We start from the raw sequence: 27662 nt of genomic DNA on the forward strand, positions 1-27662 counted from the left end.
TAATCGGATCCAATGGTAACTCCAAACGAAGGTCTAAGCATCGCCGAAAAAAAGCGGGCACCCAAGCGCATACTAATCTTCCGAATTGATCACACCGAGCCGTGTCGCCTAGGAAAGAATCGGTTAACCGTCCCCCTGGCAAGGCACGCATACTCACCAGAAAGCCTATCCGTGGTCATGAGTAAGGCGGTAAATCTGTGCAGTCAACATCTTCACGCGGTTAACTGGAAGGATGGTTGACGAGAGGCAGGTGGAGTACCTGCAGAGGCCAAGTGGCTTGATGCGGATCACTCTCGGTTTTACTTGGGGGCTCAACCGAAATGGGTGGTAGCTGACGAGCATCGCATTTTTTTTTCATTCCGTGTGATGATTGTCTTCTCTCTGCTAGTTCAGTTACCGGGGTTAAACAGCGGAGGGTTACCTTTTTTGCACTCGCTTTAATATAAAAGCCGCGAGAGTTCTTGGCTGCCGGTACAGTTTAACTTGATAAGCCAGCCCAGGTGTGCGTTCGAATAGAATAGTTGGCCGGTTCAGTTGGTTGTTTGGCGGATTCTCCTGTTTTATCAAGTACCATGTTGAAGGTGTGTAAAACATTTTTGATTGCAACTACACGTGATCGGGTCAGGATACTTTGTGCGATTCAGGATGATTTTTGATTTGTGAATTTCTGTCATATCAGGATATCGTAAGAGTTGTGTTTTATTGATGAAACACGTTCAAGGTGATATTTACCAAACATAAACTGTTTTTGTGATAGATGTGATATGTGGTGTTTTAAGTTCAAATCGTTTATTTTAAATTTGGTATCAGTGTATAAAATTAGAGAATTTTCATCTAAAACACTGAAATGGAACATTTAGAATAAAGTATGAGATAAAATTTGGTTCATCTCGAATAAAGTAATGTTCTAATTTGAACATTGAAAGTTCATTCGCATATTTCTTTGATAATTTTGCATCGTATTCTTCTGACGTTTGGGTCCAGTACCAACATATTGGAATCCGTATACCTCTTCGAGGGCGTTTCAGGTGTTTAGTAGTCCTTATATGAAATTCATTTCATATAAATACATTTTAAATACTAACATAACAGCAAGTTAGTAGCATCTACAAAGATCGGATCTTTAAGAACATAGCATTATAGCAAAAATAGATGATCAAGAACCATGAAAACCGTTAAAAAGTTATACAATTGATTTTTCAAACACAAAAATTAAATTTTACGAAATTCGCATATTTTTCATAAAAAACTATAGGTATTTATTGACAATATATCCAAATATTAGCGAAATCGGCCGAGTGTTTCAAAAGTTATGATTTTTGAAAAATGTCTTTTTTTTTAAGAAAATCGAAAAAATGGATTTTTTTCATGGAAATGGTCACCCTAATAACAAAATAAAAAAATGCGGGTCTAGTATTTTTTTATGGAGAACGATTCTTCGAAATATTACGAAATTCTGAGAGATCGTATATCAGTTTCTCATGGAATTGCTGGATAGATAAAAAATACTTCAAACTTTGAATCGCAGCAGATTGGAATCTAAGAACTCACTGCAAACCCGAGAAACCAGATATTTTCACAGAAAAATACACACTTAAATTGGCTTACCGATATCAGCTGATTTTTTTAGTAAAATTGACATTTTATCACAGCGGTACCTTAAGATACTGTTATAAACAAATGTTTATTTTTGCTGATATATCAGTAGATTGAGAATTTTCAGTAGTTCGGCTATTCTAAACTCGGTAAAAGATGAAAAAAATACTGAATGAAGCTTAGTGTGTATCCTGTATTAAAAATTTGTAGTTTTTGTATTCACTAATAATTGTGAAGAGAATTGCAATGTTGCTCCGTTATGATACAGAATGAAAAATTCAATGAGCATTCGTCATATCTCTCAGCAGCACTTGAGAAAAAAAAAACAATGAACAAACTTTTTACTAACAACCGAAATCAATCAAATTTAATTCCAATTGAGTGTATCTTTCTAATTGAAATATTTTCACTTAGTAAGTTTACACGGAATTTCAATGCCTAATTTGCAGACTCAAATTAAAACACACAACTTAGTTGGAGTTGGCAGTTCAATGTAGATATGGGCAAAACAGTTCATTTCAAAGAACCGTTCAGTGTTGCAGAGTTCTATTAAAAGAACTAGTTCTCGAAAAAGATTGAGCGAAAAAGATTGAGCGAGCAAAAAAGGTCCACGACTTTAAACTAAAGAACTACCGTTCTCAAAAAAAGAGCTATTTGTCATTCATTTTTTCAAAAGAACTAGTTCTTTTGAGCCGTTCGCGAACGAATTGCCCATCTCTAGTTCAATGCATACCCAAGAAACATTTTTTTGTTACGGCAGCTTATTTGTGATTAGTTTGCAACATGGAACTTGAGTGATTGTTAATACCCAAGTGAGTTTCATTTAGATATAAATTTTTAAATTTATGAGGCAGCCAAAGCTATGCAGACTCAGCAGAAAAATGTTTATTACAGCAAATTTCTCAACACAACTATTTGGTAGCTAATTATGTTATCAGGAAAAATTGATGTCGCCTCGTTTTAACCAGTGTAACATAAGAAACATGTTCTTGCTCTTGTTGTAACATAATTCAAACTTATTCGTATCAGAACTAGTAGCGGATTGCTACTTGAGTAGGGCCTAGAGGTAGCCAGTTGTCCAAGTCCCAACCAGGAAGGACGGAAGTGTTAGTAGGATCGTAGCACCAGCCATGCAAGGTTATGTACGCTATGGATCGGCTACCAAGTCTGTAGAATCAGGAGGTCAAATTCCAAAAAAGGAATATAATACCCTTTCATAAAATAATTGGAAAAAACTTTAGAAATTCTCTAGTTTTGAAGCCTGATTTTGAACTTATTTCAACCTCTTTCAAAAATGGAGTCAAAATATTTTTTTTTGTGAGTTAGATTGTATATAGGATCTACCGGATTGAAAGAGGGATCTGGAAAATAACAATCCTCATCAAGGCTGGCAATCATCTTTTTTGTACTTCATCATCAGTGAGCTCAGCTTACTGGCTAATCGGTTTCAGTAGCATCACTGAGCGAGTTGAGTAACCATTTGGATAGAGAAAACATCCCCTCAACATCGTAGTGTCAAACAATCAGTAGATGAACGCTGAGCGCACGTCAAATATTAGAGCTCATTGAGAGATAATTTGTGAGTTATGATTTAATGTGTTTGTATTAGATTCTTATGATACCAAAGTTGCCACGGACAGTTGACTTTTGAATTGATGTCATTTCAATCCAACTCGTATGTTCTCGTATGCTGCACATCGTGTTTGGTTCAGTAGCCAGTTGTGCTCAGCTCGAAACATGAAAGTTTTCGTACATCATTGCTCGCGCTCGTTTTGAGTACCAGCAAAAACAAAACCGAAAATCTTGGTTGTGTTGGCAGTTCTGTAGTGTAAACATACACTCACAAGCGTAGCTCAGTGCAGTGGTGCCAAACTTAGTATCTACTTTTTAAAACTCGGAATGAGAGTTAGGTATTATAAAATTAAAACTGAGAACCATCAATACCATCACAACTTGGTTTCAGTGATGTTCTGTAGGTGAGTGTGTTTGTTTAGATCAGCGATGAGTGTCATCTTTACCCGCATTTTACGGATTGCATCTTAAATCATGAGGTGAGCTGATGAATAGAAGAAAATGAGCCTCACGAGCGAATTTTTACCACCCTTGATCATCACATTTGTGTATTAAACAGTTCACACTGCTCTGATCTGAGTTTGACGAAACGTTGACATCTGTAAACGACAGCGTAAACCTTCGTTTTATTTTTCTTCTTTGTTTCTTTTCTGCTCGTTGTTAACAGGGGCTGGGGTCCACTAGGAGATTGATAGTACCTATTAGCTCTCTCCGGACAGTACCAGCCTAGATGCCGTGTGGAATCCGGCGGAAAAAAATGAACCAAGAATAGATCCACTGGGTTCCTGTTTCCATGTCGTAAAATGCGACAATTGCAGGAGTTTCTTTATCCTTTCAGTTATCAGATGTTTTCGATGTTTCACTTCTGATTACTCTATTTTACTAAATTATCTCTTCATTCAACCTATCAATTTCCGTCTAGCTTCGGAGAAAAGTTTTATTTGGAATGTTTCCATAAATTTCATAAATAATTAAAATAATAAAGCGAAAATAATAAAGAATCAAGACGCGCGTGAAACCTTTTTTCCTTTATTTGGTGATTTAAAATGATTTTATAACAACTGTTTAGAATATGTCAATGCAATGAATCAACTATTTTGTCTAAATCCTGTTCACTCGTTTATTTTGTATCACGTAATTTCATAAAAAATAGGGAAGTTTTTATTCTTTACGCGATAGTATTGCAAATTTTTCTTTAGTTTCGTCGAATAAGATCTGTGAATCAAGACTTCCCGGGACTTCAATATAGGATATTGTTGAAACGTTCACTCGGGAATTCAGTGAGCTTGGTGGTGCATCCGAGCATCTTGAAACCGGAACATACTGAGTCGCGCTCGAAACCAATACTGAAATTTGTACTAACAAATATCATTCTCCCGTGACACTTGTGGAGTGCGCAGTAGTATATACGGCCTCTAGTAACAACAAGTGTTGGACTAACATCCCTTCCCATTCCTTAGACGATCTACGTTCGGGCCTGGCCGGCGCTGGTACTGATCAATGAATTTTGGGATTACCAGAAGATGTACATTGAAGGATGATTTACCAGTTACAGGTTGGATCATCTAGAAACTCCCTGTACAATTTCAGCTAATCCCGATCAGTAACGGAGTTGCAACCAGGGGTGGTCGCTCAAGCTCAAGCTCAAGCTCTTTTCTGCTCGTTGTTAATTGTGTAAGCAGATTTACCAGTTAAGCAAAAACTACGAAAATAGTGTAGTCAGGGAAAAGTATCAGAAATCCGGTTTCGACAGCAATCTGCAATAATCCAAGCGATTATTCCGATTTACTTTCTACTCCAACTTCGCAGTGGTTCCTATGAAATTAGTCTTAGTGCTTTGATAGCCCCAAAAACTGATCAAGGACATTCCATTCTTTCCTTTCAGCACACTATCCTGGTTAGCTGTTTGATAGCAGCCGCAGTCTGCTCGCTGGATCTGCAAGGTGCCGAAAGTGGATGGAGCGGTTGGAGTTCCGGTGGCGGAGGTGGCGGTAGTTATGGAGGGGGCTATGGAGGAGGATATGGAGGTGGTCACGGAGGTGCTAAGGTGATCGTGGTTTCATCCGGCTCTGGAGGTGGATGGCCCTCTTCTGGCGGTGGTTGGAGCCAAGGAGGCAGCTCGGGGTGGCCCAAGGGAGGTAGCTCTGGATGGTCCAGTGGAGGTTCTGGATGGCCTCAGGGCGGTTCTGGATGGGCCAAGGGAGGATCAGGAGGATGGTCCAGTGGGGGCTCTGGATGGCCTCAAGGAGGATCTGGATGGGCTAAGGGTGGATCCGGAGGATGGTCCAATGGAGGAGGACACGCCAAGTCCTACAGCAATGTGAACTCTATAAGCCATGGAAGCAGCTACGGCGGTGGTTGGCCATCAGGTGGATCCAGTGGATGGTCGTCTGGTGTATCTGCTTGGCCGTCAAGTAATGCTGGTTGGTCTAGCAGCGTCGGTAGCACAGGAGGTTGGAGTAAGGGAGTTAGCAGTGGTTGGCCAAGCTCATCGGGATGGAGCTCCGGTGGTGGCTATGGATCTGGCAAGGGTTGGAGCTCAGGAGGTTATGGTGGCGGCAGTGGAGGTGACGTTTAATCTTACTGAGTTACTAGTTTCAATATTAAAGTATTTCATCAATATTCTCAAAAGGTTATGGAAGCGGCAGTGGCTGGGCAAGTGGTGGCAGTCTCGGTGGACACTCCGGTGGCTGGAGCTCAGGTGGATCGTCGGGATGGAAAAGTTGGTGAAATATGATACTGTCCTGTGGAAAACGACCTGTGTTCACTTAAACGATTAAAACAGTCGTGATGAGTTATTTGCCTCTGTAAAAATGTACAACGCCAACTCTCTTTAATTGTAAATAAACTTTATGAAATAATATTACACTTGCTTTCTTTTTTGCTATCACAACTCTAATCGAAAACAAATGGGACTTAAGACCTAAGTTCTCCTGAATAGAGTGCTCTTATAGCGATGCATGTTATTCATTCATTACACGCTATTCGATTAAACGTAATTTTTCACAGCATTTTCAAGGTTCGGTGTTTTAGAGGGCAATATATGTTCTATATTTTTGAACGTGATCAGGTCCGTACCCAGAATTTCGTTTTGGGAGGGGCTCTCAGATAAAAAAATAATGTTACTGAATATTACTAATGTACCTAATTCTCGGTGTGCCTTTTACGAAACTTACATCGATTTCTCAGAGATAAATTAACGTTTGAGTACAGATAATAATACGAGGAAGCCAAATCAGGTGAACGAGGGTGATGCCCAAATAATTGAAGCGGTAGAATATCTTTCTGATCTGCAGAATCTTGCTTAACTAAAGGGATGCTCGAGCGCATTCTCTTTTTGGCCGCCCAGTACAATTTTATGTATTATCATTATTATTGTCATTTATTTAACACCGGTTTCATCCTCCATTTGATTTGGTTTTAACTCTGTTCTGCTTCGTAAGACCTGCCGGTGCGTGCTTTCTCCGCAGTGGTGTTTTGACCATCTCGTAACTCTCAAAACCTCTATCTCAGTTTCATTTCACTGTCTTTCGATTATTATTTGCGGTGCGTCCGGATCTTTGGGCCAGTATTGCGGAAGTGAACTTTTCTGACCATCAACTAACACAATCACAATCTTCCAATCAATACGAGTTATTGCTCATTTTAATAAAAATAGCTTTCAAAAACAATGGAATATTGAGGTTTTCATAAGCAGAGTAGTTGATTGGGCAAAACGATTACCTCGGTTAGGAGCCAGCTACGGGTTCGAGTTCCGTCTGTGCGGTAACATTTTCGCGGTTTTCATTATATATTTGCATGTCATTTTTTCAGTCTCTTTTCCTCGTTGGATACTGATCAGATTTAAAACTTTCTTTGGATATAAACTGACATTACCAAGTAACAGTTTTGTCAAATTGAGAAGAATTTCTCTTATTTTGCATTGTCGCTCTAAATCATGATTTGCAATTTTAAACAACGATAGTAGTTGCGGAACCGAAAGTTGGATCCGGATGTAGTTCAATAGCAACCAATGGGACTATAAGAGTTTTCATTTAAGCCTAAGTTTGTGAAAATCGATCAAACCATCTTTGAGAAAAATGAGTGAGTTCCGTTTCAGAGTTTTTGACCGCTATTTACGGTACTTCTGGAATTGGGAACGGAGAATCGGTATAATCAAAGTCGGTTAGTTTACTAAGTAACTAATATAAATTACAAATTAAAACAGTTTTGAGTATAGATGAAATTTTCCCTTTTTTGTATCGTCGCTTTAAATGACGATTAACAATTTTAAATACCATATAGTTTCAAAACCGGAAGCCGGATGCAGATAAAATTCAATACCAACCTATGGGACTGTAAGATCGTTCATTTGAGCTTAAGTTTGTAAAAATCGGTCAAGCCATCTCTGAGAAAAATAAGTGACATTATTTGACACATACATACATGCACACATACATACATACATACACACAGACATTGCTCAGTTCTTCGAACTGTGTCGAATGATATGGGGCACTTAGCCCTCAGGGCCCATTTCAAGTTGTTGCATAACTTCTAACCTATGAGACAGACAAAACATGTGAATTCACGTCTCGATAGATGCACATGAAAGGAGCGTCACAATTCACATTAATTTACTACCCAAAGCATGTAAAACAAAATCATATCATACACACCGAATTACTCTCACGGACGTCGGTAAATTTTTATGACTTTCAAACAGCTGAAAATGCAGTAATGCATTCAGTAAAAGTTTCATTTGCTGAATGATCGGTATAGTTCCATTGAACTTCGATCTTTCATAATTCTACCGACTTCTTCATCTCTCACTGCCGACGTTCGGCGAAATTTACAAAACGATCCTCAAATATGTAAACGTATTGACCTGTGATGTATCACTTTTTTTGGTAAAATTGTTTGGAGATCTTTGGAAGGAAGGAGGAATATTGTTTTTCAAACATATTTTCAGTAGTGAATTTATGTATAGTGATGATTACTGATATTTTAAATCAGTGTTGGTGATTGCCGAAAATTTGACAGAAGCTGCTATTTTGCTATCTATATTGTATACAACATTTTCAATCCGGTAGAAGATGCTACAAGAACTCGAGTCTCTTAATGCATGAACCGTGAGAGAATTTTGCTACATTTCTTCGCTCCACTTCATACTCTGAGTATTTCACTCCCTTAAAAAAAATGTACAGTCTGATAATGATCATTGCTGTGTGGAATTTCCCAAGAGAGAATCGCAAGTTGACATTTATCGCAGAAAATCGAATCGATGATTCAACTTGATGATTGTCGTACTAGGTTGCAATATTTCAAAACTCTTGTGTAGAGCATTCACAGACATTTTCATAGCCACAACTTATACAAAGGTTATATGCACATAGTTATAATAAGCGGCAATAGTAAAATGATTCTATCGCAATTATCAACTGCCTGTATAGAATCGGATCGAGAAACGAGAATAAGCGACCGTTTGTTGCTTCAGAGAGCAGTCACGTACCCAGAGGAGGGGCCCGAGGGGCCCGGGCCCCTCCCGAAATCAAAAACAGATATATAATTATTTAGAAGGTCTAAGACATGTGTTGCAGAAACAACAAGACAGTAAACGTAAAGAAATGTAATACAATAACAGTTCCAGTGTCTGTTAAAAGAACCCGTAAAAAGCACACCGAGAATTAGGTACATAAGCAATCTTCAGTAACATTATTTTTTATCTTTGGGCCCCTCCCGAAATCCTGGGTACGGGCCTGTCAGAGAGGATCCCCACAGCAGCGAGCTAACCTTTGATTCTCAAAAATGTCATCGAGAGAAATTCGCTCTTGAACTGGTGTCAATTCTATGTTAAATGAGCCATGCCGGGTTTTTTTGTTGCGATGATATCCGTCTCTCTTTGATGGCACTGATTCAATCGTTGAAGAGTTGCCAGTGAACGTTCTTTGATACGATAAAGGTCATCCTTGTTCTAAATTATATTTCATTAATTTACTGAATATTGGCTACAGTTTTACTAAGTTCATTTCAGAGTTTACAGACTCTTAACAGATCGGCTGAAAAGTTCGTATCGTTTCTATGAGAGGGCGCCACTAGAATTAAATCCATACCATTTTCAGTTAGTACCAACCTTCAAAAGATACGTGTATAAATTTGAAAGCTGTCTGATTATTAGTTTGTGATTATTGCATTTTGAGTGAAGCTACTTTTGTTATTGTGAAAAAAATGGAAAAAAAGGAATTTCGTGTGTTGATGAAACACTACTTTTTGATGAAAAAAAGTGCCGCCGATACCAAAAAATGGCTTGATGAGTGTTATCCAGACTCTGCACCGGACGAAGCAACAATTCGTAAGTGGTTTGCAAAATTTCGTACTGGTCATATGAGCACCGAAGACGATGAACGCAGTGGACGTCCAAAAGAGGCTGTTACCGATGAAAACGTGAAAAAAATCCACAAAATGATTTTCAATGACCGTAAAGTGAAGTTGATCGAGATAGCTGACACCCTAAAGATATCAAAGGAACGTGTTGGACATATTATTCACGAATATTTGGATATGAGAAAGCTTTGTGCAAAATGGGTGCCGCGTGAGCTCACAATCGATCAAAAACAACAACGAAAAACCATGCTGAAATTGAACGATTTGGGCTTCGAATTGCTCACTCATCCACCGTATTCTCCAGATTTGGCCCCCAATGACTTTTTCCTGTTCTCAGACCTCAAGATAATGCTTGCTGGTAAAAAATTTAGAAGCAATGAAGAGGTAATCGCTGAAACTGAGGCCTATTTTGAGGCAAAGGACAAATCGTACTACAAAAATGGTATCGAAAAGTTGGAAGATCGCTATAATCGCTGTATCGCCTCTGATGGCAATTATGTTGAATAATAAAAACGAATTTTGGCAAAAAAATGTGTGTTTCTATGAAACGATACGAACTTTTCAGCCGAACTGTTACTTTTACATAGGGTTTGCACATATTCAGTAATTCTTTGTCAGATGACCGTAAGTTAGGTAAATTTAACGTGTCTTTCAGTAAGAATAACACTTTATAGAGCGTTACCGTAAAAATTATTACCGACCACCTAAAGAGAAATTTTGTGAGTAGACTTTACAGCTGATTGGTCTGAAATTGACATCGAAACACTTGAAAAATATGATTTTATAGGTTAGTAGATGTAACGATCTGTCACCGCCTAGGCAAATACGACATGTTTGAATTTGTAATGTACATTCTACGATAATGAGTACGCTTAAGAGAAAAGCACCTCGCCCGTTTAATGCATTATTTCTTTTACTAAATCGTATTCAAGCTGTTGTCTATATTTTCGGCCATAAAATCAATGAAATAACCATTGATAAATTTAATCATTCGGAATACAGTTGGCGAAAGGTTGTAGATTTTGGCCATCGGAAAATTACTGACTATTTTTTTATACTATATATTCAATTTACATGAATTCCGGGATGTAACAGACGCTTGACAAATTTTCGTAGTAGAATGAATAATTACGTTTTGCCTTTCTCATACAGAAAGGCTATGCAATCACTGTGAAAACCGACTTTTTAACCGAAGCCCGGAGGGCTGAATGTCATATGACATTCGAATCAGCTCGACGAACTGAGCAAATGTGTGTGTGTGTGTGTGTGTGTGTGTGTGTGTGTGTGTGTATGTGTGTATGTAACAAAAATATGTACTCAGTTTTCTCAGAGATGGATAACCGATTTTCACGAACTAAGATTCAAATGAAAGATCTCATGGTCCCCCATAGTATGCTATTAAATTTCATCCCGATCCCACTTCCAGCTCCGTAGATATAGGATGATATGTACCAAAAAGAATTGAAAAAATATGCATTCACTATTTTCAGAGACGGCTCAACCGTTTTTCACTAACTTAGATTCAAATATAAGGTATTATGCTCCCATAGGCTGCTATTGAATATCATTTGGTTCCGACTTCTGGTTCCGGAGTTACATGGTAATATGTGAAAATTAGAGAAAAAGTGTGCACTCAATTTTCTCTGAAACGGCTTAACCGATTTTCGCAACCTAAAATTCAAATAAAAGGGCTTATAGTTTCCTAAAAAATTGTAAAACAATTTATCTGGATGCGATTTCCGGTTCCGGAACTAAAGCGTGATAAGAGAAAAAACAAATTTCATTAGAATTTTTCCACGAACGATGGTCAAGTCCCATAACATTGTCTGATAAATTCTTCTAGTTTGCAGAGCTCATTAGTTTGTGGACATAAAAACTTAAATAGGAACCACTGGTCCCCCCTTTTCCTGTTCCGGAAGCACCGAAAGTGGTGAAGAAAAACTTCAAAAATATTGAACTCACTACGATTTTTCTGCGATGCTTGAACCGATTTTCACAAATCTTGATTTAAATTAAAGCTCATATTAACACATGGATCAATAAGTCCCGAGAATAACAATGGAAACAAAATTTTTTTTTTATTATTTTTACGTTTCGTCTTTGACTCATCAGTGCAGAGCAGTTCAAACTGAACTGCTTAGTGCTAAACTCGGCAGTTCAATTTGAACCGCTAAGCAGACGTAAAGTTTCTGCTACTTACAGAACACTTTTTGTTTTGCAACGGAGTGCAATGTCTTTTCTGACGTGCCGAACGAAAACGTGTTTTCGACTATTTCTGGCCGATGCAGGTATGGTCATTTAGGGGTTAGCCAAATTTGCCCTAGCACAAACCCTAGCTAACCTTTTTCATGCTCAATTTTTCATGAAGGATAGTAAATACACTTCCATATGATATCTGTGTCATCTCAGCAATCATCTTTCATAATAATTTTTGTCACTTCACTCACATTTTCCGGTGTAACGGCTTCCACAGGTCTACCCGAGCGTTCCGCGTCATTTGTGTCGGTACGACCACGTTTAAACTCGGCGAACCACCGACAAATCGTTGCTTTTGATGGACAAGAGTCCGGATAACATTTTCAATCCATTGTTTCGCTTGCACGGTGTTTTTAACCATTAAAAAACAATGTTTTATCAAAACACGAAACTCGGTTTTTTCCATTTTTTAAACAAACTACAAAACGACTTTACTCCAACCTCGATAACTCAGCTGTTTCTGGTCGGATCGACTTAAAATTTTGACCCGTTTCAAGCAAAGGTTAGTACTCTAGAAAGACGTGGTTACTGGTTTACTACGAGCGCCATCTCTGCTTTAGTCTCGGGACTTATTGATCCATGTGTTATCTTTAAAGCTACTGTCAAATTTCATCCGGATCTGACTTTCGGTTCCGCCATGTAGAATGACAATATGTACAACACCGGTTGCGTGCTTTGTTCTATTTCGTACACGGTACAAAGAAAACGATACGGTTACGGATGTCTGCGACTAGTGTGTGATATTGGTAAAACACGATACAAATTTTAGCTATTTTATGATAAGTGCGACCGAAACAATAAAATAATGTAAAGCCGGGGTAAAATAGATGATATAAAAAAAAGAATGTCAATGTCGTTTTTATATTGGTTGCTGGCAAACGAATCAACTTCGGCTATTCCGGTCATCAGAATCCGGTTTCTAAAGAATTTGAAACGGTGATTAAAAACTGCAAATCATCAAACTTTCTTCAAGATGACCAAATCGATTTTCACAAACTTATAGGTTCAAAGGAAAAGTCTTACAGTTTTATACGGAATTCCTAAATTTGCTGTGGATACTATTTCCGGTTCCGGAACTACAGAATAAACCGGATTTGTTAGACTAAGTCCGAACAAATTTCTCTACTTCTATTCAATGAGCAGTTGTTTTTGCGAATTCCACTGTAATATTCATGATGTTATGAGTAATATGAGAAAGACATTATTACACCACTAGGTGGATTAAAACAGATTTTTCTGTTATAAGTTTTCTCCAGTGCTTCATATAATGATTTGGCGATCCGTCTTCCAGCAAGTCCCGACTTGTCGTGTGCGTCTTATGCAAATCATTTCAAGCGTCTATTAAAGTTAAACTCAATACACCGACAAATGAATTGATCACCGTCATTTGTACCGCAGACCGAAAACAGAATGTTTGAAACTCATCACCGCCAATGACGTAGTACTCCCATTCATTAAACCGACCACCAGGGGTGCGTAGTCGAGTAAATTTATTTAAATTTATTACTACTATTCACATGTCAGCTCATTTGTTCCATGAAATCAGTTCCTACAAATCATACAAACATATTCATTACCGACGATCATGATGTTCGCACCGGGCACGTTTGTTTACATGACAGAATGATGCCGTTCCGCCACCATCTAAATACGACTTCAGCATAGCACCAGGGGTAATCATCGATGTACTCCGCACTTAAGCTCCTAACTAGGACAAAAATGCATCTTCGAACCGGTTGCCACACTCGTAAAACGGTGCATTGAAGCAGACCTTGGGTTGCTTCAGTATCTGATTGATTGCAATAATAATTCGAAAATGCACATTCTGACCGCACCAACTTCGGCATCGATCCATCACGTCGTCGTTTGTTACGTTTATCACACAAAAAATGCGAGGTTATCTGATACGGAACGGTTTGAAGATGATTATTAAAAATATCAACCAGAGAAGCACTGTTAGGTGAATTATTATGCGGGTCGTATGTGAAATGATTAATGATGTTCGATTAGCTGATACGGCTGTGGGAACGTCGTATTCACTTGTGACGGATGCACTCGAATTAAGAAAGAAGCTTACCGTGATGTTCTATGGAAATGTGATTTTAACTATTTTGTTTTATGACAGGTACGTTCTAAAAGGTTCCACTTTATTGATGTACTACTTTCCGATAAATCCACCGCCCCCAACTCCGACCGCAACTCCAACTCCTACTCCAAGACCTCCACCGAGCCCGGGACCGAATCCTCCTCCATACCCGGGACCACCGTATCCACCACCACCATAGCCGCCATATCCTCCGCGGTAACCACCGTAACCGAAACCTCCGTGCCCATGATGATGATGGTGGTGATGATGATGCCCACGGTGGTGAGCCGATTCCGCCGTCTCTAGCTCTTCCGAAGCATCGTCGGTTTCAGTCTGCACCACGACGGCACTGCTTTTAACCGCAGGTACTACAGCTACGGTTTGCTCAACCGCGGGGAAACATGTAGATGCAGCAATCAATGCACCGATTACTATCAGTTCCTGTTGAAAATATGTATTAAATTAGAGTTCTGTTCAGATATTTAACTGTCTTCAGATATAACCTTAATCATTTTAGGGTTTCGCCAAAATAACAAACACTTCAAAATCCTCTGTCGATCAACGACGCACTGAAATTTGTGTATATTTTTCTCCTCGCTTTTATAAGCATTCTAGATGGGTTTGGACGAACCAGGTTTGGTCTCAAGATAACACGCAAAGTGAAATAAAGAATAAAGAATAATTCCGTGGCAGACGATGAATTCAAATTTTATTCAAACAGGTTTATACGGTTAGGGGAAATCCCCGCAATTAAGTCTGACCGGAATGTTAGCTTGCAAATGTTTTCCATCATCAAACAATTCTTGCGACGTAGAATAAAAGTAATCTTGATTTTTAAATGCCACAGTAGCTTTACATGTCTATTTACACGTATTTGACGAATGTTGTGTCTGCTAGCAACCTTCTTCCTCGAAAACTTGCTACGCTCAGCTACTACTAATCCAATGTTCTTCCAGCGTCGTTCCATGATCGAATGAATATCCAAAATAGCACGGTAAATTTCGATTTCAATCGCGCGTATTTGTTGGGGAATCAAGTGTAAAATGAGCTTTTTTGATTTTGTTACTCATTCTTTTTTGTTGTACTGCAAAACTCGGACGAATTTCATTGACTCATTTTTAAATAATATAGTTTCTTTTGCAAGGTAACATTAACATGGCGACGAATCTATTAACCCTTCTTAATCCACCTAGTGGTGTGAAAATGCCTTTCTCATTCTTCAAAACAGTCTCATGAAAATATTTTTCATCTTTTTACTAAAAAATTTCTGACACTATTGGGGCTAAATTTTGACACCAATTGATTCAGATTGAATCGAATAGTTCACACAAGCATGCTTCAGTGTTCATGTCACATTTCTCAAACCAAGCACTTGACATTTGCGTTGCCTATTTTCAAACCTTAACCGCCGGGTAGCACCCCTTACCCATATCCTATTTAGCTCAAATTTTACATGCGTACTTTTTTCGAGGTGCTTAAACTTTTAAGGAACTACCGCTTTACGAAATTAGAGGTGATCCCAACACATTGGCATTATATATTAGAGCGGAAAAAACAACGGGTTTTGTCGGTTACGTCACTTATATCATCATATCGCCCGAACCAGAAGTCGCAGTCATTTAATCTTCGAACTTGATAAATTGCCTATTACTAGCTTTAAAACGAGCTCAAGCTTGCACACACACATACACAAACACAGACATTTTCCGATCTCGTCGAGCTGAGCCGATTGGTATATAATTCTATGGGTATCCGAGGCTCCGTTCGATAGAGAAAGACAAAACCCGTTTAAATCCATCTTGTGGTGTAATAATGCCTTTCTCATAAACATTTCAACAGAAATCAATGGAAGTTTCGATGCCAGTTTTTGACAATCTATTTCCAGAGCCGGAACTCGGAGGTTATCACAGCCGTAAAAAGTATTTGCGGCCATTAAATAACTAGTTCAAACAGTTATAAAATCTGCATTGACAATTTTGTACAAATCTGTGTTGTAAATTTGATTACGATTAGGCATATTGACCAACATATGATACGTTCAACAAAAAAAAACCATTCCATTCAAATTGAAGCTGGTCGATTTACCTCTCATACACTCTTTCGATTGAGTGAATTAAACAAAAATGAAACCAAACGAAAGCCTCTGATGTTGTTAATGCTGTATAATTTGGTTGAGTTTTGAAAACGTAACACTATATGAAATTGAACAAAGCTCACTGTGTGCTTCATTCGCAGAGGCGGTGGTGTTTTCTTCTTCCCTATCAGCACATAACGATGCGTACCGGTTTTGCGTCGTCATTTTGTATGAGGGTTGAAAGTTTCGACACTCATCGTCCTATAATGTCGGAATCGGAAGTCAGATCTGGATGAAATTTCACATCTTCTTTAATTTGAATCACGAATTGTGAAAATCAGTTTGATCGTTGCTGAGAAATCGAAGTGAGTTCCGTTTTAGAAATTTCTCTTCACTATTGTCGGTGCTTTCGGTACCGGAAACCAAAGTACGTTTATATATCTACCAGCTAACAAGATCAGCCAGCTTGATGCATTTACCAGTAAGTTTTATAAATGTTTGCCACTTGTGCAAAAATGTTCATTAAATAGAAAAGTTTACATTTATCGCGCTTTAATATCGGAACCTGAAGTCGAATCCGGATCCACTTTTCGGAGATTTTTTAGAGAATTTCAAGAATTTTTCTTGGAATTCTACTTTGTGAAAATCGGTTACGGAATTTCCGAGAAAATTGAGAGCGCATTTTCTAATCAATTTTCACATATTATCCAGTAATTACGGAACCGGAAGCCACATAATAATAAAACTCAGTAGCAGGCTATGGGATCATAAGACCTTTGGCCGAACCTAGTTTTGTAAAAAATGGTTGAATGAAAAGTGAGTGACTATAGTGGAAATAGTGCTTATAGATTCCAAAATGGATCTCACTCATTTTCCTCAACGATGGCTTGACCAATTTGCATATAAAAAGGTAAAATAAAAGGTCTTTTAGTCCTACATTGAATGTTTTAATTTCGTACACATCCGACTTCCGGTTTCGGTATTACAGAGCGAAAATTGTTAAAATATTTATACCGCTACTAAAAGCAGCGAAGTAAAAAACGTAAAATAATTTCTAAACTCGCCTCAAAACTTTTCCAATCGGTAGTCATTGTCAGTAGACGGTCAAACAAATTAATTTCGCGTCTTCCTGGTTCCCGGTTTTCGAATAACGACCGAAAATTGTAGCCATAGACTCAAAAATGGTTATACTAGTTTATGGACAATCCCCTTTCTTCCTTCTTGATTTTTTGCAAGCAAATGATGTTTTGTGTGCACCGTGTAGGCATAAAACTAGTAAAATTGAGGCAAAGGATTTACGTGAGTATTAAAATAGTGATGACATACAGTTTTGGAAAAGTTACAATATGATGCAACTTTCACTAATCAGCTGTGAGGTAAAATTCTACTGATGCAATAGTTATCACAGATTCTGAATCCTCTGAAACTGATGACAATGTGTCTATATTCAGCGACTATACAGCAGTAATTCTTACATTTACTTACATGGTAACATTGCAGTTTTCAAGTTTTAAGATATCGATTGCCTTTTTAGAATGAACCATATTTGCCTTCAGGTTATCTTACCGAGTTGAAACAAAAAAGTTTTGCATGTACACATCAAGTTATTTTGTTACGAAATTCCACGTACCATATTGAAATAAAAAAATACGTGTCGAATATTTTCGAGTTCTTTACCGAATATTTAGATGAAAAAAAAATTTGGGTTGCTGATTTTGCGTGGAATGCCCCATATATATATAAATTTCATAAAATTATAAATTCCATATAATAAGGACAATCATGCGTAGAACGGCAGTACTTTTCCATCATAATTAATTTCAGAATGCGTCACTTTGAACATTTCAACAATACACAATTAAGGTATATTGCAGAAGTATAGTTTACCGATAAGAAAATTTACATTGATAATATAATGTTCGGAACCACCTTACTTCACCTTCGATTGCAAATATAGGCAGAGGATGTAAAGATTCGTGTGATTTGTTTAAAGATACTATCATAAACTCTTATCATCACTTTTCATAAATATATATGTGCGAGTTAGATAATTGATGCACTTTCGATGATCCGGAGTGGAACACATCGCCAAAACCAAATCATCGATCCCTTTGACAAGTATTCGAACTGGCGAAAATGTCCATTTAAAGCACCAGAACTGATTCGATTGGAATAAGAAAATATCTTTAAAATTTGATTTGATTTGAATTGGGTGATTATTCGATAAAAACCTGTATGTTTATTGGTATTGTTGGTTCCATGGTAACTGTTTTGCAGCAACCAGCACAGAATTGCTCGAGAACATTTTATTTTAAGTTTCCGAGGGGTAGTTCAAAGTTACGGTAACTTGTGGAAAATCGCATACAGACACTTTTCATTTCGATTTTTATTCAGAGTGGCTGGTCGTATCGTCGGTTTGATTCTACACACGATAAACTAAGCCAAATTCATAGATTTCGCAAATTTTGAGCCAGACCAGATTGGATGTTTAACATTTTGGCATCCATCTTCTGCAGTTTATTCAGAATTTAATTAATTGTTACAAAACATTCATCACTTAGAAGAAAACTTCCCGAGCCATCCACCGTCAAACCAATTGTAGAACCAATCACTAGGAGCCTTGTAAACTGCTGAAAATAAAAAGAAGAATCTCATTTCACTAGATTGGAAACAAATTAAACTATTGAATGGTTTCAATGAGTGGAGATAACTAATAGGGATATTTTATGAATCACGTCACCAGTGTTTACACATTATAGTCATGTGATTTATTTCAGAGTCGTTGTAATAAATTGTAGTTCTAGATTGTAGAAGAGGAAAAACTCGTTGAAAGTGATAGACGTGATAATTTTTTGTGTGCGGGAATCCCCATATTTTTTTGTTTTTGAAATCCGCCACAGAATATTAGCAGCAGAGTTATTGATATTGTGTATCATCTCGGTGTACCCTATGACAGATAATCCATCGTTTTAGGTACTGTGATGTAGGATTGAATGCACAACTAAACATATAACGAACCGACGCAGAAACTTCTTTCAGTTATAGATTTTCAAACAGTCCTAAAATACTAATGTCAAGTAAATGCGTGAATCAACCAGTCTTAATTCAGTCGGTGTTGAACAGTCGTTCGCACCGCACGCGTATAGCTCTTGGCTCCTGGAATTTTTTTCTGGCTACCTAGAGTTTCATTGATTCAAGGCTTCAGTCTTTTTCAAGGCTACCTGAATCACTAACTAAGTGACTAAGTGATACAAAGAGTGATATTAGAGTGACTAAGTGTTACAAAGAGTGATATTAGAGTGACTAAGAAATTAATCAGCCTTTTTTAAGGCTAGCTAGGAGTCTAATCGAAGACTAATTTAGCCTAGTTAATTTAATTTAAAATTTCATTAATTTCAAAAATGCCTGCGTCCAACCGGAAAGGCAACAAGCCTAAGGCTAAAAATAATTCAATACGGAATAAATCACAATCCGTTATTCAACATTTTTCTAATAACATTCACGATCTTATAGAATCTGAATGTAAAAATAAAAGACAACGGACGGATTTCCCTTCCGTTGATCCTATGCCGTCTAACAATATTTACGAGATTCTTCCTGAATCCGATTGTAGCGACATAGAAGAAAATTCTTCAAAAATTCCCAAAATGGACGCTTGTCGTTCTGGGAAGAAACAACAATCTATGCCACCAGTGACGGTGATGATTTCCGACTTCAAAGCATTCCGTACTGAGCTTTCTACTTTTCTCCCGGAAGTAAAAGTCTCATTTCAAATCGGACGAAGAGGAGAATGTCGAGTCTTGGTGGATGGATTGGAAGATTACGAACGTCTTATTCGATATTTGTCCGAAAAACTTCATAAATTTTATTCATATGATATAAAATCAGACAGACCCTTCAAGGCTGTCTTGAAAGGATTATCAAATGATCAAAGTATTGATGAAATTAAAAATGAACTAAAAGAATTGCTTGGTTTTGCCCCTTCCCAAGTAATACTTATGAAAAAAAGAGCGAATGGTACTTCTAAACAACGCTCTGGAATTTCCCATGAACTTTACCTAATACACTTCAATCGAAGTGATGTAAACAATTTGAAAACTTTAGAAAAAGTACGTTTCATTTCCCACATTAAAATTCATTGGGAACATTATAAACGGCATAATCGTATTGCAAACTTAACGCAATGTCGTCGTTGCCAAGGCTTCGGTCATGGAACCAAAAATTGTCATATGGATATACGGTGTTTGAATTGTGGTAAATCGCATTCGAAAGACGATTGTCCAACGAATGAAACCACTGATAAATTTTCATGTTCAAATTGCAATGGAAATCATAAATCCAATTATTTGAAATGTCCTGTCAGAGAAAAAATTTTAAACGCTCGTTCGCTTAGACAACAAGTCAAATCAACGACCTTAAATTTACAGAACATACCTGAAAATTCTTCTAAGGCACCTGCCAATTCGTCTTCTAACGAAAACAATTTATTGACAGGTAGATCGACCTCGTCATCATCTTCTTCTAATGTCAGTTATGCTGGTATATTAGGTAGAAATCTATCTCCTATTTCTTCTAATGTAAATAATCAAAACACAGGACCGCCTTGCAGTTCTTCTTCTAACGAAAACAATTTATTAATAGGTAGACCGGCCAAATCATCTTCTTCTAATGGCAGTCTACCTACAAATATTCCTTCAATGCCATTCGCTTCTTTAAATGAAGTCGATTTAGGCGATATAACTGAAAATAAAATGATCTACCTACAAGATCAACTTTTTCAAATGATCATCCAAATGAATTCGACTTCATCACTTTTTGAAGCATTTCAAATCGGATGGAAATTTGCAAATAATATTATAATGAATTTAAAATTTAACAGTGATGTTAAATAATTATTTGAATATTTTAAATTGGAATGCTCGATCTTTGAAATCGAGTGAAGATGAATTTTATAATTTTCTCAAAGATCACAAAATTCATATTGCCATTGTGACAGAAACTTTTCTTAAACCAAATGTAAAATTGAAAAGTAATCCACATTATGTGGTTCATCGATTTGACAGGTTTACTGGAATTGGTGGTGGAGTTGCCATTTTTGTCCAACGGCAAATTAAACATCGAATTTTACCTTCTTTCAATACTAAAGTTATTGAAAGCTTGGGAATCGAAGTTGAAACCATTCATGGAATTTATTTCATCGCTGGAGCATATTTGCCATTCCAATGCACCGGCGAACAATTAAATTTCTTTAAAGGCGATTTGCAAAAACTTACAAGATATCGATCGAAATTTTTCGTAATAGGGGACTTAAATGCTAAGCATGTCCAGTGGAATTGTAGGCAAAATAACAGTAATGGTAAAATACTTCATAATCAACTCTCAGCTGGTTACTTTACAGTTCTTCATCCCAGTAATCCTACTTGTTTCTCTTCCGTGAAAAACCCGTCTACAATTGATCTGGTTCTAACAGATCAAAGTCACATTTGTAGTGAACCGATTACTCATGCTGACTTTGACTCAGATCATCTTCCTGTAACATTCAGACTTTCCAACGAAGCTATAATTAATCCAATTAGTTCTATATTCAACTATCATAGAGCTAATTGGTTGGATTACAGATCTCACATTGAAAATCATGTGGATCATGAAACTATTTTAGAAAATTCTGCGGACATCGACACAGCAATTGATAATTTGAATCATTATATTATCGAAGCTAGAAATCTTTCAGTTCCCAAAGCTCAAACTAAATTAAATTCTCCTATCATCGATGACAATCTTCAACTGCTCATTCGGTTGAAGAATGTTCGTCGACGACAATATCAACGTTCTCGTGATCCTGCTATGAAAAACATAGTTAAGGATTTACAAAAAGAAATTAAACATAGATTTACTCTTTTGCGAAATGAAAATTTCGCTAAAGAAGTTGAACAAATTAAACCATATTCTAAACCTTTCTGGAAACTTTCTAAGGTTCTTAAGAAACCTCAGAAACCAATTCCTGCTCTCAAGGAAGGAAATCAAATACTTCTTACAAATGGTGAAAAAGCTCAAAAGCTAGCTCAGCAGTTCGAGAGTGTCCACAATTTTAATTTAAACGTTGTGAGTCCTATTGAAAATGAAGTCTCACTGAAGTATGATCATATTTCAACCCAAGTGTTATCACACGATGACATTATTGAGACGAATTTTGATGAAATTAAATCAATTATTAGGAAACTCAAAAACATGAAGGCTCCTGGTAATGATGGAATTTTTAATATTCTTATTAAAAATCTTCCCGATGTTGCCTTGAGACTCCTGGTTAAAATTTTCAACAAGTGTTTTTCATTAGCTTACTTCCCAAAAAGATGGAAAAACGCTAAAGTAATTCCTATCCTAAAACCTGATAAAAACCCAGCAGAAACATCAAGTTATCGCCCAATTAGCTTACTTTCTTCTATCAGTAAACTTTTTGAAAAAATTATCTTGTTAAGAATGATGACTCATATAAATGAGAATTCAATTTTCTTACCAGAGCAGTTTGGATTTCGTCATGAACATTCAACTACTCATCAACTTGTCAGAGTAACGAACATGATAAAATCAAATAAATCTTCTGGGTTATCCACTGGAGTTGCTCTTCTAGACATAGAAAAAGCATTCGACAGTGTTTGGCACAAAGGTTTAATAGCAAAAATGTCTGATTTCCAGTTTCCTATTTATTTGATCAAAATGATTCAAAATTATTTAACTGATCGTACTCTTCAGGTTAGCTATCAGAATTGTAAATCTGAATTGCTACCCGTACGAGCCGGTGTTCCGCAGGGTTCGAGTGTAGCTCCAATCTTGTATAATATTTTCACTTCTGATCTTCCAAATCTACCCGTTGGTTGTCAGAAATCGTTATTCTGTGACGACACAAGTCTGTTAGCCACAGGTAGAAATCTAAGAGTGATCTGCAGTCGCCTACAAAGAAGTTTAAATATTTTCAGTGATTATCTGTCAAAATGGAAAATTAAACCAAATGCAGCTAAAACGCAATTAATTATCTTTCCTCACAAGCCAAGAGCTTCTTTTCTTAAACCAAACAATAATCACATTCTCAAATTGAATGGCTTGGAATTGACATGGTCTGATCAAGCTAAATACTTAGGTTTAACGTATGACAAAAAACTCACTTTCAAGGATCACATTGAAGGAATCCAGGCAAAGTGTAATAAATATATTAAATGTTTATATCCTCTTATAAACAGAAATTCTAAGCTCTGTCTAAAAAACAAATTGTTAATTTATAAACAAATTTTCAGACCAGCCATGCTTTATGCGGTACCAATTTGGTCAAGCTGTTGTTCCACCAGGAAGAAAACGCTTCAAAGGATTCAGAATAAAATTCTGAAAATGATTCTGAAGCGTCCTCCCTGGTTTAGTACAAATGAGTTACACAGACTCACAAATATAGAACCATTAGATGTAATGTCACATAATATTATAAGCAAATTCCGACAAAAATCGATGCAATCTTCAATTGAATCGATTCGCTCTCTGTATTAGTTAGTAAGTTAGTATATAAGTTCCTTTTCCCCATTACACAATACAAGTAGGTTTAGAATTTTCCCTACACAAAAATCTCAGAATTGCGGAAGCAAATGATGTCTTCATGGTAATAACCAAATCATATATATAACAGGGCTGAAAAGTCACCACTTGTGGCTGAACACCCAATTTAAATCTTAATAATTTAATTTTAACTCATTTCCAATAAACAGTTATTTAAAAAAAAAAAAAAAAAAAAAAAAAAAAAAAAAAAAAAAAAACCAGTCTTAATTAGCCATGAAGGCGAACGGACGATTTTAATTCGCGGCATGAAACGAACCTCGATCAAAACAGAACTGAGAAAAACAAAACGCTCCAGACGAGAGATGAGTCATATATTTTTTCGCAGTGGACATCAGTCGTAATTAGCATAATTCGAATCATAGTCGTGTTTTTGCTATTCCTTAAATTAATTCGCTACGTGTTTTAATTAAATCTGAAATAGTTGTTCTTGAATTTAAAAAATAGGGTGACGGTAACCATCGGTCATCTCTGTTCCAGTATTAATCACATATAGACGAATTTCTCAATAAATTTTATTCGGAGATGGTAGCACCTTCTCAGATTTATATGAAACTTTCTGTACATGAGGACTGTCACGAAAATCCACTTTGCATAGTTTGTTTTTCCAGAATTGATCTAGACGGTCTTTTGAAAAGGGCCAAACTTCTTTTACCTATTTTTTTCGAACGGCTATAGTTGAATAATGACAAACCTACAAGAAATTTTTGTCTGAGTGATTTTCATTTAATTAGTTAAGATTTTGAATAAAAATATTGAAAAGGTGCCTGTTCAACTTCTACACTGACAAAAAAATCAAATTTAAAGTGGATTCGCGAGAAAAAAAATTACTTTTTGCAAGATATATGCGTTTCGAAGCGTTATATGCGTTACTTTTTTGTAAGTTATACGCGTTACGAAGCGTTACATGTGTTACTTTTAAGTAAGTTTTAGGATATACGGAGGGTTACGAAGCGTTACTTTCTTGTAAGCTATGAACGTTACGAAGCGTTACTTTTTTACAAGTTATAGATGTTACGAAGAGTTACACCCGTTACTTTCTCATGAGTTATAGGCGTTACGAAGCATTATATGCCTTACTTTTTTGTAAGTCATAGCTCCTACGAAGCGTTACTTATTAGTAAGTTATAGGCGTTACGGAGCATTACGAAGCGTTACTTTTTTGTAATTATAGGCTTTATTTCTTTGTAAGTTATAGGCGTTATGAAGCGATACATGTGTCACTTTTTTTGTGAATCATGGCGTTACGAAGCGTTTCATGCGTTACGTTTTAGTAAGTTATAGACGTTATGGAGCGTTCTTTTTTGTAAGTTACAGGCATTATGAAACGTGACATGTGTTATTTGTTACATGTGTTAGTTTTTTGTGAGTTGTAGGCGTTCCGAAGCGTTACTTTTTTGTAAGTTATACGCGTTACGTTGCGAGTTGCGGAATGTTACGAAGCGTTACTTTCTTGTAAGTTATAGGCGTTACGAGGTGTTACATGCATTACTATTATGTGAGCTATAGTCGTTACGAAACGTTACATGTGCTACCTTTCGTAAGTTACATGCGTAACGAAGCGTTCTTTTTTGTAAGTTACAGGCATTACGAAACGTGGCATGTGTTATTTTGTATAAGTTTTTGGCGTTACGAAGCATTACATGCGATAGTTTTTTTGTGAATTGTAGGCGTTCCGGAGCGTTACTTTTTTGTAAGTTATACGCGTTACGAAGCGTTACATGCGTTACTTTTTACTAAACAATAGCAGTTGCGGAGCGTTACGAAGCGTTATTTTCTTGTAAGTTATAAACGTTACAAAGCGTTACTTTTCTGTAAGTTAAAGACGTTACGAAGCGTTACATGCGTTACATTTTTGTAAGCTATAGACGTTACGAAGCGTTACATTGGTTACTTTTTCGTAAATTATAGGCGTTACCTTTTTGTAAGCCATAGGTCCTACGAAGCGTTACATGCGTTACTTATTAGTAAGTTATAGCCATTACGGAGCATTACGAAGCGTTACTTTTTCGTAAGTTATAGGCTTTACGAAGCGTTACATGTGTTGTAAGTTTCAGGTCTTACATACGTTAATTTTTTGTGAGTTATTACGTTACGGAGCATTACGTACGTTAGTTTTTTGTGAATCGTAGGCGATGCGAAGTGTTACATGCGTTACTTTTTAGTAAGTTATAGGCGTTATGAAGCGATACAGCGTTCTTTTTTGCAAGTTACAGGCATTATGAAACGTGACATGTGTTATTTGTTACATGTGTTAGGTTTTTGTGAGTTGTAGGCCTTCCGAAGCGTTACTTTTTTGTAAGTTATACGCGTTACGAAGCGTAACGTGCGTTACTTTTTACTAAGTTATAGTAGTTGTGGAGTGTTACGAAGCGTTACTTTCTTGTAAGTTATAGACGTTACAAAGCGTTACGGGGTGAGTTACATGCGTTATTATTATGTGAGCTATAGGCGCTACGAAGCGTTACATGTGCTACCGTTTGTAAGCTACATGCGTTACGAAGCATTACTTTTTTTAAGTTACAGGCATTACGAAACGTGACATGTTATTTTGTATAAGTTTTTGGTGTTACGAAGCGTTACATGCGTTAGTTTTTTTGTGAGTTGAAGGCGTTACGTGCCTTACTCTTGTGTGAATTAGAGGCGTTTCGAAGTATTACACGTGCTACTTTTTTGTATTTTCTAGGTGTTAAAAAGCGTTACAAAAGTTGTGGCATTCCAATTTTAACATATTGAAGAGTCACTTATTTGCAAAATTTACTGGAAATGTCAAAATTATGAATTGATTCCAAATGATCCTACAACGACATGGAATACACTGATAAAAATTAACACGATGACATATCTTATCGAAACGAAAACTTGTATCTTATTTTGAAGGAAAATTAGCATAAATATTAATTAATTATACCATTCTATCCATGAAGGAATCAATAGTTCTTTTGTTGCTATGAGAGTAATCAGTAAATTGAAATGTTATTTCACAAGATTAAACAGTTTCAATATTTTAAATGTTACCGACAGCCACGTACCCAGAATGACACCGGGGTCAAATAAATGAAAATAATAATGATACTTAAAATTGTACTGGACGACCGGAAAGAGAAAGTGCGCGAACATGCCTTATTTAAGCAAGATTCTACAGATGAGAAAGATATCCTGCCGCTGGATCCCGCACATACTGATTTAGGGCTAGAAAGATGAACGCAAGCACACTTTGAGTACTTGTTACTTTTGAAGGACTACCTCAAATCAGAAAAAGCCAGTATTAGCGTGTAGAAATTTATGTGAGTTTCGTTTGGGAATTTCAGACCACTAGTTCCGGAACCTGAATCCGAAACCAGTATTGTTTTCCGTTCTCCACGAATCGGCTATGCTACTCTATGCAGTGAATTGTCGTCATTTAAAGTAGGAATGCAAATATATGGCATCATCACAAGTTTTCTGGATTGCTGTGCTATATAAATATTTGGAAGGTCTTAGACATGTGTTATAGAAAGTTAAAAACGCCGGTAAAAGAAAAATTAGATACATAAGTAATCATCAGTAGCATTATTTTTTATCTGAGGGCCCCTCCCGAAACGAAATCCTGGGTACGGGCCTAGAAGAGACCAGATTTTTCGGTACGTAGTGTGGCTATAAAAATAAAAATGTTTCTTACTTCCGTGCATACTACTAAGCAGATTTGAAGTCGTTCAAGAAGAAAACTGAATGTGACGGCTAAAACTCAAGCTCGAAAATTATTTTGCGAATATTTGGCGATGTTTTCTTGTGTGTTGATGAACAATGAAACTTATGTGCTGGAAGACTTAAAGCAGCTTCCCGGAATGTCTTTCTATACTGATATGCAACGGATCGGCGTAGATGAGGACGGAAGAAAAGATTTTATTTCATAAAAAATATTTGGGTTGGCAGGCAATATGCAGCTGTGGTCGAGCAAGTCAAAGTTTCGTCACTACCGGAACGGTAAACAAGCAAATATACCGTGAAGGAAAAATTCTTACGCAGACTGTGATGCTCCCTCGCTATTCTGGTCTGATTGATTTAACGGTATGAAGTCCATGTTGTACCGAGTTGTGGCCTATCGAGCGGTGTTGCGGTGAATAAAAAATGCATGTT

General features: G+C 36.9%; 2 protein-coding genes across 3 annotated transcripts; one reads left to right on the forward strand and one right to left on the reverse strand.

Annotated features, from left to right (window-relative positions):
- The first annotated feature begins 425 nt into the window (after positions 1 to 425).
- On the forward strand, positions 426 to 6031 carry LOC131436672 (keratin, type I cytoskeletal 9-like). The gene is made up of 3 exons (XM_058605529.1): positions 426 to 581; positions 5054 to 5735; positions 5801 to 6031. Exons 1-3 carry the CDS (start codon positions 573 to 575, stop codon positions 5896 to 5898), a joined length of 789 nt encoding a protein of 262 aa, XP_058461512.1. The 5' UTR covers positions 426 to 572; the 3' UTR covers positions 5899 to 6031.
- A 7163-nt stretch (positions 6032 to 13194) lies between these two features.
- LOC131437173 (uncharacterized) lies at positions 13195 to 14751 on the reverse strand. 2 transcript variants are annotated; one of them, XR_009230728.1, is made up of 3 exons: positions 14377 to 14750; positions 13865 to 14314; positions 13199 to 13688 (listed from the first exon to the last, which is right to left on the reverse strand). XR_009230728.1 is itself a non-coding variant. In XM_058606343.1 (2 exons), the coding sequence occupies exons 1-2, from the start codon at positions 14383 to 14385 to the stop codon at positions 13946 to 13948; spliced, it is 378 nt and encodes a 125-aa protein (XP_058462326.1). In that variant the 5' UTR covers positions 14386 to 14751; the 3' UTR covers positions 13195 to 13945. The 2 variants fall into 2 exon arrangements, 1 of the variants encoding a protein (XP_058462326.1); XM_058606343.1 differs by having other exon boundaries at positions 13195 to 14314; positions 14377 to 14751.
- Positions 14752 to 27662: the final 12911 nt, after the last annotated feature.

Source organism: Malaya genurostris, chromosome 3 (assembly GCF_030247185.1).
Source record: "Malaya genurostris strain Urasoe2022 chromosome 3, Malgen_1.1, whole genome shotgun sequence".
Classification (NCBI taxonomy): Eukaryota; Metazoa; Arthropoda; class Insecta; order Diptera; family Culicidae; genus Malaya; species Malaya genurostris.